The sequence below is a fragment of the Trachymyrmex septentrionalis genome, unplaced genomic scaffold, assembly GCF_001594115.1.
Source record: "Trachymyrmex septentrionalis isolate Tsep2-gDNA-1 unplaced genomic scaffold, Tsep1.0 scaffold51, whole genome shotgun sequence".
In the NCBI taxonomy this organism is placed as follows: domain Eukaryota; kingdom Metazoa; phylum Arthropoda; class Insecta; order Hymenoptera; family Formicidae; genus Trachymyrmex; species Trachymyrmex septentrionalis.
The window spans coordinates 4,008,410-4,022,481 of record NW_017305683.1 but is presented as its reverse complement, the minus strand read 5'-3'; the positions used below and the strand labels follow the sequence as shown (position 1 = coordinate 4,022,481).

The 14,072-nt window shown below is 36.8% G+C and overlaps 2 protein-coding genes across 2 annotated transcripts in view; both read left to right on the top strand.

Annotated features, from left to right (window-relative positions):
* The first annotated feature begins 92 nt into the window (after positions 1-92).
* LOC108751776 (guanine nucleotide-binding protein subunit gamma-e) lies at positions 93-8,150 on the top strand. The gene is made up of 2 exons (XM_018492180.1): positions 93-258; positions 7,431-8,150. Exons 1-2 carry the CDS (start codon positions 146-148, stop codon positions 7,534-7,536), a joined length of 219 nt encoding a protein of 72 aa, XP_018347682.1. The 5' UTR covers positions 93-145; the 3' UTR covers positions 7,537-8,150.
* A 4,346-nt stretch (positions 8,151-12,496) lies between these two features.
* The window catches only part of LOC108751748 (probable chitinase 3), a 30,093-nt gene continuing 28,517 nt past the window's right edge, over positions 12,497-14,072 (top strand). The window contains exon 1 of the mRNA XM_018492136.1: positions 12,497-12,765. Within this exon, the coding sequence (XP_018347638.1) occupies positions 12,763-12,765 (3 nt within the window). The 5' untranslated portion in view covers positions 12,497-12,762. The remainder of the gene's footprint in view (positions 12,766-14,072) is intronic.

The following is a 14,072-nucleotide window of genomic DNA, read 5'->3' as shown; positions in this document are numbered from 1 at the left end:
TTTCCTCTCAACCCCGACGAGAGCCATCGTCCGCGTTACGAACGTAGCGTCCGATAGCTACTCTCAAGCCATCCTTATTGATTTTCCTGTAGGCGCACGCGCCATCCCGTTCCCGATTTGCGACAAGGGGGGTGCGGCTGTAACCATGGATCCCAGTGTACTCGCCACCATGGACAAGGACGCACTGAAGAAGCAGATCGAGAATATGAAGTACCAGGCGTCCATGGAACGGTGGCCCCTGTCGAAGAGCATCGCGGCGTAAGTCCATCGCGGCATCAGTCGAATCATTATCCTCATCATCGTCGTTGTCGTTATCGCTCTTTCCTGTATTTGCTAATTGTCCGTCGTTTTCCCCTCCCCGCTTACGTATCATTTACACACGTCTGTAGATTTGAGAAGACTGCCCACCCTCGCACACAGATGCCCTAGAAAATGCCTCGCAATTTCCGTCGATTGTAGATTCACATAGGTAAATCTTTGAAGAGTTCTTTCTTCAGAGATGAAAAATTTATTACTTTCCGTTGTGATATCCTTGAGATTTTCATTACCATTATATTATATTTCAAGTCTTAAATTAATTTTCTAAATTTTCCACCATTATATTTATTTATTAAGAAATTGTTTGTATATACATATGTTACATATAAATTTGATTTAATGCAGTTGTCTTTTTATATTTAACACAGTTGCTTTTTATATTAATATTCAATAATGTTTTATACTGTAGATGTTGAACAGTTCTGTCATTTTTTATTTAAAGTTTCATGAGCTGTATTTAAATGCATTGGGAAGATATTTCATTATTATTTAATTTTATTTAAGAAAGTCCGAAAAGCTAGCTTCTATTATTTTTAAATCTTCGCTTTATTTAAACGAAACGAACAATTCATCTCGCACTTGTTTGTTACTACATGCAACTAAGATAAAAAAAGTAAGTACTTGGGTTTATTTTTCATTTATTATTTTATATTATTCAATAATATATGTTTTTACAAGTACTTGTTCCATATATTTATAGTATTTAATTTGTAGATCATTATTACGTTAGACATATAAGATACTTCCTTTTTTTTTTCACACATTTTTTGTATATTTTGATCTCTGAATAATTACTAAATATTTTTAATACAACTTAAATAACATCCAATATACAAGAACATTATTATGTCTGTGATCTCGAGATCGTGCATTTAATTTTTACTTCACGGGCGTGTCTATTCGTGACAAGTCTCTTTGAGTACTTCAGGTATTCTCTATGTACAAAGTAAATAATGCGAAGGCTATTTAACGGTAACAGCCGTGACTTTCTAGTTCTTTAATAATGGACGTAATGGATGTAATTTTCGCTGGTGCGTGATCATAGAATGCCTTTTCAGATGAATTGGCTCGCGCATAAACGTAATCACGCAGGTTGTTATCGTTCAAGGTTCAACTGTATCTCCTACAGTTGAAGGATAACATTGTTAAAAATTACAGAAACTAATGGTTTTTTTATTTGTATTTACTAACCATAATTACCTACAAGCAGGTTTTTTTTTCGAAATATAACAGAAAAAGAAAAAAGAAAATAGATGAAATTCTATTCTAGCTTCTCTAATATGGAAGTGAAAAAAATATTTTATTAATTATAATCTTAAAAAAGAACATGAGACAGCTAATTAGCAGAGCATTTTACACATTAAAGTCATGATTTTTAAATTTGTCTCGAAATTGATTAATTTGTTTAAAAAGGGAATTATCCATTATCGTTTCAGGAATTGATCGGTGTAACTTGGAAAGTCCTATATATGAGCGAAATGTGGAACGGAGTTTTTGCTACGTGTTAAAAACTGCGATCGTGCAAATGAAAATGCACGCTTCTGATTACGGCGTAGGTGTGTTCCGGTGTTCCCGATCGGATTTTTCTTGCCTCGAAGCGCAGCGCCTTTTCCCAGATAAGTCATCTCGCTCGCCTATAAGTGCAGTCGCGCGGATTGTTAGCTGACAGCGAAGGCTGAATCGTGAACAGCGTCCCCGTGTTACGTGGAGGGACAGGATCTCCTTGGACGGCGGTGCGTGTTCGCGTTAATCGCGTTTTTGCGGCGCACGATTACTTTCAGGGAACGCGCATTTATGTACGGCGAGTACGAGCGCGATGAGAGAGCGAGAGTCCGTACAAAACCTGACGCGGCGATTATGATGACTCAATGATCGGCGATGATCTAATTGTGCCACAGCTGGCCCCAATTGCGTTTCGATCGTCTCTCGATGTAATGTCATCGCGATTTCGCCACTTCTAAGTGGGATCGTGCGGAAAGAGTTTACGCGAAAATTATCCCCGCGTCCGTTTTCAGTCGGTCCAGTTCCAGTTAATTATATCCTTCGCATGTCACACTCTCGCTAATGATCGAGCACGGCTGAGTTATTGCAAGATTAAATGCTCGCAAAACGCTCTGCGAATATTTCACTCACGTTCCAATCGATTTAATGGCGATGTTAACGACCTTTTGTAGATAACAAGCCCATGCGGAAAAAGTACTTGTCGTTTTATAAATTGCACAAAACAACTGCACTCGAATTGATTTTTTCATCTTAGTAGACAACTTATTTTAAATCGTATGTATTATATATGCAAATAATTACAATAATTTGTAAAACGAAAACTTATGCGTTATAGACGTGCTTCGCCTTTGCTAAAAAAGAAACTTTTCTTTCTGTTTATTTTGATTAATTACCTTAAAATTTTTGAAGTGGAACATTTTTTTAAAATATTCAGAAATATTCGGAAAGTTCACATCTTCTCTTAGAATTTATCTGAGTGAATTCTGAAATATTTTGAAATTTCTCCTGTAATTTTTAAAAAATATTTTTAAATTTTTCAGGTTTACACAACACATTTATTTGTAACGTATTTTATCAGAAATTATATTTTACAAACAATTTTAGAAATATTAATCTTATGATATTTCATAATTAACATGAATGAAAAATTCTGAGAAAAGGTGTACATTTTTTGAGAAATAAAAAATGTGAGAAAGTTCTAAAAAAATATATAGAAATTTTTTAAAATCACATATGAAAAAAATTCTGAAAAGCAATTTTCACCAGGGTAATATTGTTTCGGATCATCGTTTCTCTTGCGATTATCACTAGCAGTACCAATACTTAAAAAGTATCGATACCTGTATGCGATGGCAAATGAGCGAAAGTATCAACCACTTGCTGAAAGCATCTCTGGTCACCTGCATCACGGGTGTTTTGCAAGGTCCGGTATATTACGTCAATATCGCACGAGACGAAAGGGAACGGAGGGATCAGGAAGCGGGCGTGGAAATTGTATCGTCGTATTATCGGACCGCGAGATTAGGTCGATCGGTAAGGGATAAAAAGAAAGAGAAGAAAAAGGGGGGGGGAGGGAGTGACGCGCGGCGGGGATGCCCCGCCGCGCCGCCTTTCACCGCTCGAGAAGTCTCGCGAGACCGCGGAAATTTTTTTGCTTTCGCGCACGATACTCGCCTCGAGAGTCGAAAACCGCCGCGAGAAACGACCGTTGCCGATCTGAACGCGCCGCGGTTCCGCGTCGTTCCGCAAGCGGAACCACGCACCGGAACAAAAAGATCGGTGTCTACTTCCCGCATGCCCGCCGAATCGTATCGTCCATTAACGATGCGCCCATGCGCCACGGACAGTTTCTCCCTGTAACGATCTAATTCCGGTTTAATTAAGAGATCAATAGAAATTGCTGTGCGCAAAATGTCGACGTTAACCGACAACGATGGCGGCGGGCGGGGCAATGTGTGCCGACGTTGCGTCTCAGTTCCTGAATTTAGGATGACCTCCTTTAAACTCGGTTGAACTCGACGCCTGTTGCATTCATCGGCACACAATGTAGGTCGTGTTCTTTCAATACGCCGTGGAAGTCACATTACTCGCCGCACTTGTAGCGGCGTTAATAATCGTTAATAAATAAATTATCAAGAATTTCCAATTTATAAAATAAATTGCAATTGAAATAATACTTTATAGTGTGTACGTAGGAAAAAATATCAAAAAAGATATATATATACATTTTACTTCATCATTTTATAATTCAATTTCAAGATTTAAACTTTCTTCTGTCTCTTTTTGCCAATCGGTCTCGAGAGAATTAATCTTATTAACTGGCACATGCTTCCTTTCAAATTTCGTGACATAAATATAATGTCAACAGCGCATGAATACTTAGTTAAACTAGAAATACTAGAAAATCCCTGGTATTTTTGTCAACCGATAGTTTCACTCGATCTTCGTGCATTGAATTGCGACTTCCATCCGCCAGGCTATAAAGATAGACACGAAAGTGAGACACAAACCGTGAATTCGAGCGTGAAGTGAACAGAATCGCATTCATTTCATTTCTGCAACTGATCCGCTCGACGACTCTCATTTGACATCGCGACTCCGGGAATCGCTCTGATTTCTGATGGCCGCTCATTATATAAACGACGGTCGCTAAATAATAGACGTCGCAGAAACGTGAATCGATTTATTATTACATTACGACACGGGTGTCGGAGAAGGTCGTTCACCCTCACTTAAAAATTGCGCGACGGACTCTGATAAGTGAAAGTCCGCGATTCCCGCACGAACTGTGATAAATCAATGCCGATCAAGCACGAAATATGGTTATTGTTAGTCACATAAAATCTATGCTATGTAGTTATGATGGTCAAGAATTCAGGAATATGATATAAAAAAAATATTAGATATAAATAAAAAAGGGAGCCACAACACTAGATCTAGTTTTAAGCGAAAGTCATATATTGAAAATTATAATATAATAACGTAGACGTTTCGGTTAAGATTTGACCATCATCAGTACACACCAAATAAAGATGTCAAAAATAAAAATATAAAATTAAACAATAAACGCTAGTCAGAAAAGATTATAAAACAATCCTACGTGTAATAGGAAATAATTCATTAGCGTTTAAGAGTAATGTTAAACTTCAAATTACTGTTATCCCGTACCATAAGCGAATTGAAAATTGTTTTATAATCTTTTATTTATATTTTGTATTGTTAAGTCAAATTAGCCATTTTAAAAATTTCAAAAAAAAAATTCTTTTGTTTATTATACAGTTTATATAATACTTTATAGATGTAGGAAAAAATAGCAAAAAGAATATATACAATGAATACAAATTTTGTATTTGTATAGAAAAAATATTTTTTAGAAAAACTTTATTTTTAAAAAGTAAATATTATCCACAGCGAGAAATCAGTCATCGAATTGATGTCGAATCGATATAAATTCGATGATTTTAACACGTCAATTTTACGTCGATTCGACGTTTAATTAACGATTATTTCTTGTTGGATAATTAACAATTTATTCATAAAGAATAAAATAGACTGTATGTTTCTCAAAATTATATATACCAAAATGATGTGTGCTAATTATACAAAATATATCATCCAAAAAATAAGTGGAAATTAAAAATTGTTTGAATGCTCAAAAAATATTTGTACAGACGAGAAATTTAACTTCTAAAATCAGGAATACATGCCAAGCTCGTTTGTTTATATGAGAACAGAATATATTCATTGTATAAAATGAATATCCTAATTAACTTTTATTTTCCACAAATAAATCTTTTTTTCATAACAAATTTCCTTGTACGAATACTTTTTGTGCTCTCACTGTACATACATTTTACTTTTTCATTTTGTAATTCAATTTTAAGATTTAAACTTTCTTCTATTCTGCCATATATATTTTCTCGTGAAAATTTCGAAGAATATAGATATTTTTCACGATTAAGTGTAGCGCATTTCATTGCACAAAATATTTACTTATTTACGATTTCATTCGAATTAATACTATCAAGAGGATCGTTTCTACGGGAATATATTGAAAAATATACATAGCTATAAAGTGTGCGTTGACCTCGCCATTCGTAAGCGCGTAAGCACTGCAGCTGACACTCAAAACAAATGTCGCGTATTTGCTCATACATGCTCCGACGGCGAAGGCTTAAGCGACAATGTTAAACATGCTTTTCAGCCGTCATTTATATGCAATAAAACGCAGTGAAGGGTTAAATGCGCTCGTACGTAGCCGACCGGCGCTCTGGTATCCCGCAGGAAGGAATTCCACGGACATTTTGCGCTTGGCGAGCGTCTAGTAGCAACAAAGTTCGAAAGCTTCGGTGCCGTTGTCGTTGCCGCTTTTGCGCGCGACTCTCCTTGAACGCAAAATCGGCCGTGCGAGCGCGAACCGAGAACCGAGTCCCTTTCACCGACTTCCTCGCAAAATGAACGCAAATTGGCCGGCTGGTCGGCTCGCATCGGCCGCTCTACATCGCGGAGGCGCGAACTTATCGGCGATACTACTAAATCGGATGTAATCGTATCGCGCGTGCATGAACGTCTCGCGAGAGACATTCTCCAGGAGATCCTGGAAAACACCGGGTTCGAGCCTTCGGCAAGTTTCGAGCAACGCACCGGCATTCACCGTAAAACGCCTAATATCGAGAATGAAATATTCACTATCGTGAGCGAAAGACATGTGGGTGATATCGATAATTTGCTGTACATTAATTCCTGTCTCCAAATGAAAAATACTTTTATTAGAGAAGCTACACGCAAAAGTAATATATTATATATCCCTGGTAGAAATTTGCATGCATTTTTTTGAGCAGTTATACAACTTCTGTTTAGTAACTGAGAAGGAAAACTACTTAGGATCCCCCAATTAGGATGTAACGCTTTGTTTGCAGTTATTGCATACAAAAGTGTTGCGTAAAATCTGAATTCGTTTACTGAACAGAAGCACAACAAATAATGGATATATTAAATCGATTAATAAGCAAGCCAAAAAATGGATAGAATAAAACTCTATCAGGTTCTCGTCCATTTCCTACTCGATATTGACACAACTAATGAGAATGCAGTATTAGACATATTAAACTGGAAAGGTACTGTTGTAGGAAAAACTGCATACATTTCTACCAGGGATAATTTGTTGGGATAATAACTAAAATATAAAAAAATAATATTTTTGGGTTTATGGGTATAATTTTTAGAGACTTGTAAGTATTTTAAATATACTTGTTAGAAAGATGGAGTAAGAGAGAGAGGAGTACGTGTTATATAATTTATATTATTTTCATGATCAATACTCGAAAGTTTTCAAACTTATATTTTATATTTGAAAACGACGATTTGTCTAATCGTCCGATCCTCTTATACGTATGTTATGAATAAATAAAAGATGCGCCTACGAAGAGATCGAAGGGTCGCGTAATGAAGAATTAATTCCACTAGAACGAATCACAATCGCATGTTTATTGCGCCATAGTCTTAGGTAAGCTACGCTGGAGTAGAAACGCATGTGTTGCTAGGTTGCAATTTCAGCACTTGCGCGAAACCGGCGCGCGGACTGACCCCCTTATTCTTCTTCTTCGCAGGATGCGGGAGTACGTGGAAGAGAACGAGAGGAATGACCCACTGATACACGCGCCCGACAAGAAGAACAATCCCTGGGCCGAGAAAGGCAAGTGCATAATCATGTAATCGGGGCCAGAGCGGAGGAAGAGCAACAGAAGAAGAAGGAAGCGGGCGTACAAACCGTAAGGAGGAGAGGAGTCGGTCGTTCATCCGCGGCAAAAGAAATCTCAGGCAGCGATCGTGAAGAGGAGCGGTGGTGTAGGAGGAGGAGCACGCAAGAGGAAGAGGAAGAGATCCGCCGGTAGACGGTCCGCTGCGATTCGATCGCGACTCGCAGATTCATTCGATCGTCGAAGCGATCGTCCACCGGCCCCGCCCCCCCTCCCCCCCGAAATAAAGACGTGGCTACGATCGATTCCAGCAGTCAATCTGTCGATTCCGAAGATCGAACTCGAGCAAATTAGTCGCCGGACCGTTCCGTTTCCTCCAGGACTGTTTCTACGATCGCGCGACGTGCGGCTTCGCCAGTTCCCGATCCGTGTCGTCCCATGAGATATCGTTATCCTTCGTTAATTGTGCCATTCGAGGCACAATCGTTATTCGTAAAGAATACCCCGAGGTAACTCAAAGCCTGTGCCCCATCGATAAGCCGTTTGATATAGACGAGAGAAGGTATATATGCGACGAAAAAGTAAAAGATAAGGGAGAGAAAAAATGAAAAAAAAAAAAAAAAAAAAAAACGATATCTCATAATCGATCTTATCGAGGCAATCGCGCGCCGTTAACAATTTGCGTGAAACTCAAACGGTTTGTCATTCGGTAAAGAGGAAGCAGAGATGAGAAGAAAGAGGAGGGAAGTCGAAAAATTGGTCAGATGAGCTACTTCCGCCTGGATCGATCGGCGTCGAATCGAGTGCCGCATGCCGCGCGACGTCGCCCTGCACATTTCACTCGCCGATGCACTCGCGTTCGTGAAACTTCATCCATTCACCGATCAACCAGCATGAATGCAATTGATTCTTAATGTTGTACACGTCTACATAAATATATATATTCGTATTGTACGAATACATACAGTTATTATTGTAATAATAATTATAATTACTCTTGTATGCAATTCTGCGCGAGTTTCTTACGAAAATATATAACATGACCAGCGATTGAAATCCAAATCCTGTTTTTCTGCATTCGTTACTCGTTTCAGGAACGTGCACGTTGTAAAACGTTCACACAAGTTCTCGATTGAATCTGCAATTTAATTGTCTGAAGCGCGGCGAAAATCGCTACCGTGTTGCATTTTCGGTTCTCTTTTTCTTTTTCTCTTCTATCCCCGATCGTTGTCGTCTGACTAGTTGTTAGGCGTTTCTACTGACATTCATGATACGCCTGCGAAATTCTGGAAAATCACTGCACTCTGCTTCCGTTTCTAATTAATCTGCTTAAGATACAACAAAATATTCAACAAAATATAGCTACTAATACGTGACGCGTGCATGAGATTCCCGCAATTGCTAAAAATTTTTCGCGTTTTAATATCTTATTTACGTACATATAAGTAAAACAAAGTGTTCTATATCATATTGCTATTTTTATATTCGAATCAGTGAAATACAAAACCATGTAACATTTTGATAATTATTACTGTTATACAAAAACAATAATACATCAATTTACAAAGATATTACTAACTCGTGAGACAATTTTGTATGGAGAATGCATTTATTATTATTTGTAGAAATCGAGATCATTTTTATGTATGTGAAAGATAAAATGTGATGACGTAATATTGCGAAAATAAAGTTGGAACGAATAAATTAGTAAACGCATGGAGTTTGATTTGGTAAATTCTACACGCTTTCTATGAAAAGTCCGTTTCGTTTCTTACTGGAATTATTTAAGTAAAATCCACACATATAACTTTTCATTGATAATAATAAACAACGGATATCCACGTACGTATAAATGTTTGAAAAACTTATTTTCAGACGTTATTTTTAATCGAGTCTTAAGGTGAGCTGTGACGATTTGACTTTTCTTCAGGTTCGCTGGTACAGCGTGTTGTTGCTGGTGTCAATTTCGTAACACAATATCCGAAGTAATTTTAAACAAATTGTGTTATAACTACTCTTGTATCATATAGCGCAAAACCTGCAGCGTGAGTGAGAGCTACGTGAAACCACGAACAAAACCACGTTCCGAGAGTTATGGGCTTTAGAGAGACGGCACTTGATACGTTTGTATCGCGCGATGTTTTGCCCGGTTTGCGTTCGGCCGTCTCTTAAGAGTCTATCGAAATTACCTTATATAAAATCTCATTTAAACGATAGAAGAAGCCTCCAATTTGTTGCGCACCATAATCGCGTCAGGTACATGAAATCAGGGGTTTCCAGTCGCTAGCGTGTTGGGTAATCCGCATTGACACGCGGAAAGGAGCATAGAAGAATATAACGTATAACAAATAAAACCCCACCCCACCCCCCCCCCCTGCGGAGAAGTAATTTTCGAAACCCGATAGTAGCGCTTATTATAACCGCGAACGCCGAGGTTTGAGGGGAAAAGGGGTAACGATTATTTCGACAAATTGCAGCGCAAGCGAGCGCTGTCCGAGCAATTTATATTTCTCTATAACGTTAATTATGCAGATACTTACGGATCGTTAGAATCGCCTGACGGCGGAGAGAAAGGAACAGCGAAGGTATTTTTTTTTTTTTTTTTTTTTTTCATACGAACGAGGTATTAACATTCTTACACTGGCATAAATGGCGAAGATGGTCAGGAAAAAGGAGAAAAAAAGGAAATGAAAAGCGAACATGACCCGCAAAAGGAGAATCGCAAGATGCTCTACTCACTTTCGCCTCTTAAAGCGAGCGAGATCTAAGAATCAACAGACGGCATGTGTCTCCACGACAGCGACATGAATTAGGATCTCTCTTCCTAGGAGTCGTTACGTGCGATTAATTTACATTAAAATGATTTAACGTAGGAAGGCAGCATTCACAGTCGCGAGAATTGTAGCGTATATATGTATAGTAATTAAAAATGTTCGATGTATTATATACATCTTGCACTTTAACACGAACTAAGAAAAAAATATGAAAAAAACATATAATACACATTTTTGTACGAAAAGTATAAATTTCCAATTCCAGTAATTTGTTTGCAGAGACCATTGTGCTTAATACATTACATATGCATCCTCAACTTATGTTTCACATTTGATTGAGATGTGTTCCGACGTGAATGATTATAAGTGTTAAATCTTGAAAAAAGACTTGAAGCACGAATATGGTGTTAAAATGTTTAAAATGAATCGTTCATTAGCAAAGCGTGCACGCATTTGTATCGCGTCTTCGAAATTGACATTAGGAAGAAATGTACTTATTTTCAAAGTGATTTGCTGCTGGTTTCTTTTCTCAGCGGAAGTCTAAAAACTTAAATCTTAATTAGACCGGATTTTTCGAATAGATAATTAGAACGATACGATCAAAGCGGATCAGTAATCAAGAACCTATACGGAAACTCATTAAGCATAGCTTTCTTCCTTATATGATGCATTTACTTATATATTGTAATTTTACAGTCTTATTATATGTTATATTATGAACTACATAATTTATTAATAATAAATAAATGTTTATTTTACTTAAAAAAATGATAAAACGCAGAGAAAAGGATGAAGGATAAGGATAAATAATCGGATAATTTATAAAACTGATTGAGATTTTCGTCATATGTTTGAAATAGTCCGACGTTTTGAATCCACCGCTAGAAATCTTCTTATCGCAGTAAATCAATCTGAATTACTTTTAGATTATTTACGCTGGTAAATGCTGCACCATATGGATTACCTATCTATCGCATCATGCGCGACCGATATAGAATAATCACACGATCACTGTCGACTATTTACTGGAACATTTCCCCAATTATATTGCAAGTGTTGCAACACAAATAACCGATCGATTACGTCTATACCAGTCGTATTATGCAGTCATTATGCTTTACATTAACATGCATTTGTGTCATACAGTGACGAAGTTCATCGACTTTTTATCATATTATCTAGTTTTTTGTTCCGCTTTCTTACTGATTGATATCGCGCCTTAAATAATCGCGGAAATGTCACATATTTCACTATATAATTATCAGAATTTTACAATATAATTATGTTAACGTACATTTATGTAATATATAAAGGGGAAATAGATTTAATTAATACTGATGTATCGTTATTATGTACTTATTTTTTTCAATAATTACGCAATTATGTAAAAGTTTTATTCAATGCTATCTATACGTTCTTTTTATGATGAGTATTTTATTATCCGAAGACACGTTAAAAAATTGTGCCGATTATTATGATTGGTATTATACGAAACGCATTTACGTATAATAAAAAATAATCTTAAAATTCTTATAACATTAAAAAGTTATTATTCTAATCTTCGCCATCAAATAATCAAGTGAACTGAACAAATCTATAAATTATCTGGGAAAAATTTGTACAGTCTAGTTCCGATTGTAAATTAAAGTCGTAGTAGCTCGAGTTTCTCGGTGTTTTTTGTTTGATTGCCAAAAAAAGATGGTAATGTAAATGGATAGCAAGAATAATTAGGATAGTAAACACGACCGATATATAATTATCCCCCCCCTGGCGAAGTCCAATGCTGATTTCTGACGTTATCTTACACGATCGATTTCAGTTATAGCGTGTACTACCATTTACTATCCGCAAAATGAAAGGCGGCTTTAATTGCCATCGTTGTCACACCAAAAGCGTTAATATGTGTCAATGTTTTTGTCGTAGACGTTATCACCGCTTTTGTCGTAGCTGTGATATCTTTGTCGTCGTCTAGAGGTGTGCTGCGAAATTGTACAGAGAGTGCAAGGAAGAGAGAGTGTACTCTCCGTTCAAGAAGAGAGAGGTTGGCAAAAAAAAGACAAGGGGGAGGGAGAAAGAGAAAGAGAGACTAAGAGAGCAATATATCTAGAGAGAGGGAAAATGAAAGAGAGCAAGTGATCGAGAGAGAGAGAGAGAGAGAGAGAGAGAGAGAGAGAGAGAGAGAGAATGACAGCAGGCTTGTTCGCCACACCAGTCAGTGTTTCCCGAACTACTGTCAGTGACAGTTCCCCGATCATGCGGCGGCGGATCCTCGATCATTGATCCGTATCAATAATCGAGATCCTTTTTTTCTCTTTTTCTGATCTGCCGGCAATTCTCGCGTTGTTGAATTTTCTTCCCGTTTGTATTGTTTTTCCATTAATAAATTGCCCGAAGGATCTTCTCTTTTCTCGCACGGTGCTACGAGCCACGGACCGATATTGTTGTTGTTTTGAGTAATTGGAACAATTATGGTGAGTTGAATTTTGTTACGTTGACTGTCATCAAGTGTATATATATATATAATGTATATTTCCATTTTTATTGCTATATTATGGCGTCTTTTTTATATAATATAACCCAAGTTAGGAAGCGTAAAATTATTACTGCTACGTTTCTTTTATAATTATTAAATTATGAACAGAAAATCTATTAAATTTAACACAATTGTTTACAAAGTAATCATGTATTTAATTAAATTGATTATGTTAATTTTTTAGAGAGAAAATTTTTTTGTCAATTAGACGCAGTAATTTTTTTAGCTAATCTTTATTTATACACCGATTTGTGTGTATTAAGCAAGAGATAATTTCACGGTTGGCGATCTATCTCGATCACCTAGATCTGTCAGAAATCTTTGATAGAGAAAGAGAGAGATTGTCCAAATGATTTGCTCCAATTTCGTGATACACCGCGTTCGGTAGAAAGACCATTAAAATCACGCTGCCGCGAACGAAGAGATATTCGTAATTGGATGCTCCGTGTTTGTGTGAGATGTATTTTTCTTTTCTACGCAACTACGTTTCCGAACAGTCTTTTTGCACGACGGAGTTATTACATCACGCGTGAATTTATGCGAGACCACCATCGGAACCGGTCCCGAAAAAAGTTCGTTACGAGTGTAAAATTAAGACGGTCGAGTGAGAGATCGCGACCGCTGGACTGTGTCATTTATTAGAGCGTTGATGTAGTAGATCAATTGTGCGTTCACTATATTTGAATATATATTTAAACCATCGGCGATATACTTTCGCCTGCTCTGAATCTAAATAATGAATGTGAAATCGGTGAATGGTTGTATCAGTGAAAATTGCTGATTTATTAAACTCATTGTGGTTAAAATAAAATTTTTATTGACGATTGCAATATCTCTGTTGTTATAAACAATATAAATTTCTAATTGTAATTTACAATTATACATTTATTACAATTGTCTACAACTTTAAATAAATAACAAAATTATATTTATCTGACAGCAGTAATTAATTAATTAACATAAGAGTGTAAAAAAAAATGGTAAATAAAAAATATTTGAAAACGCACTGCGTTCGACATTGGTGCCTAAGGTGACGACTAATTATTAGATATAATTGGAATTAGTTCAAACGTATTACGGCGATAAACATCGCTATTTAATCTTTTAAGTGGATCGCGTCACATTCACATAAAAATTATCCACCATATAATAACGATATAAGTATAATGGCGGTTGTAGTAATAATTCTGCGACAGGTATCTGTGTGTTCGCACTGCACACACATACACACACACACACACACAC

What these genes read in the sequence shown, in the direction of transcription:
- LOC108751776 (XM_018492180.1), top strand. Translation starts at nt 146, where the DNA reads ATGGATCCCAGTGTACTCGCCACCATGGACAAGGACGCACTGAAGAAG. An exon ending in CTGTCGAAGAGCATCGCGGC is followed by an intron (nt 259 to 7,430) that starts GTAAGTCCATCG and finishes TCTTCTTCGCAG; the next exon opens with GATGCGGGAGTACGTGGAAG.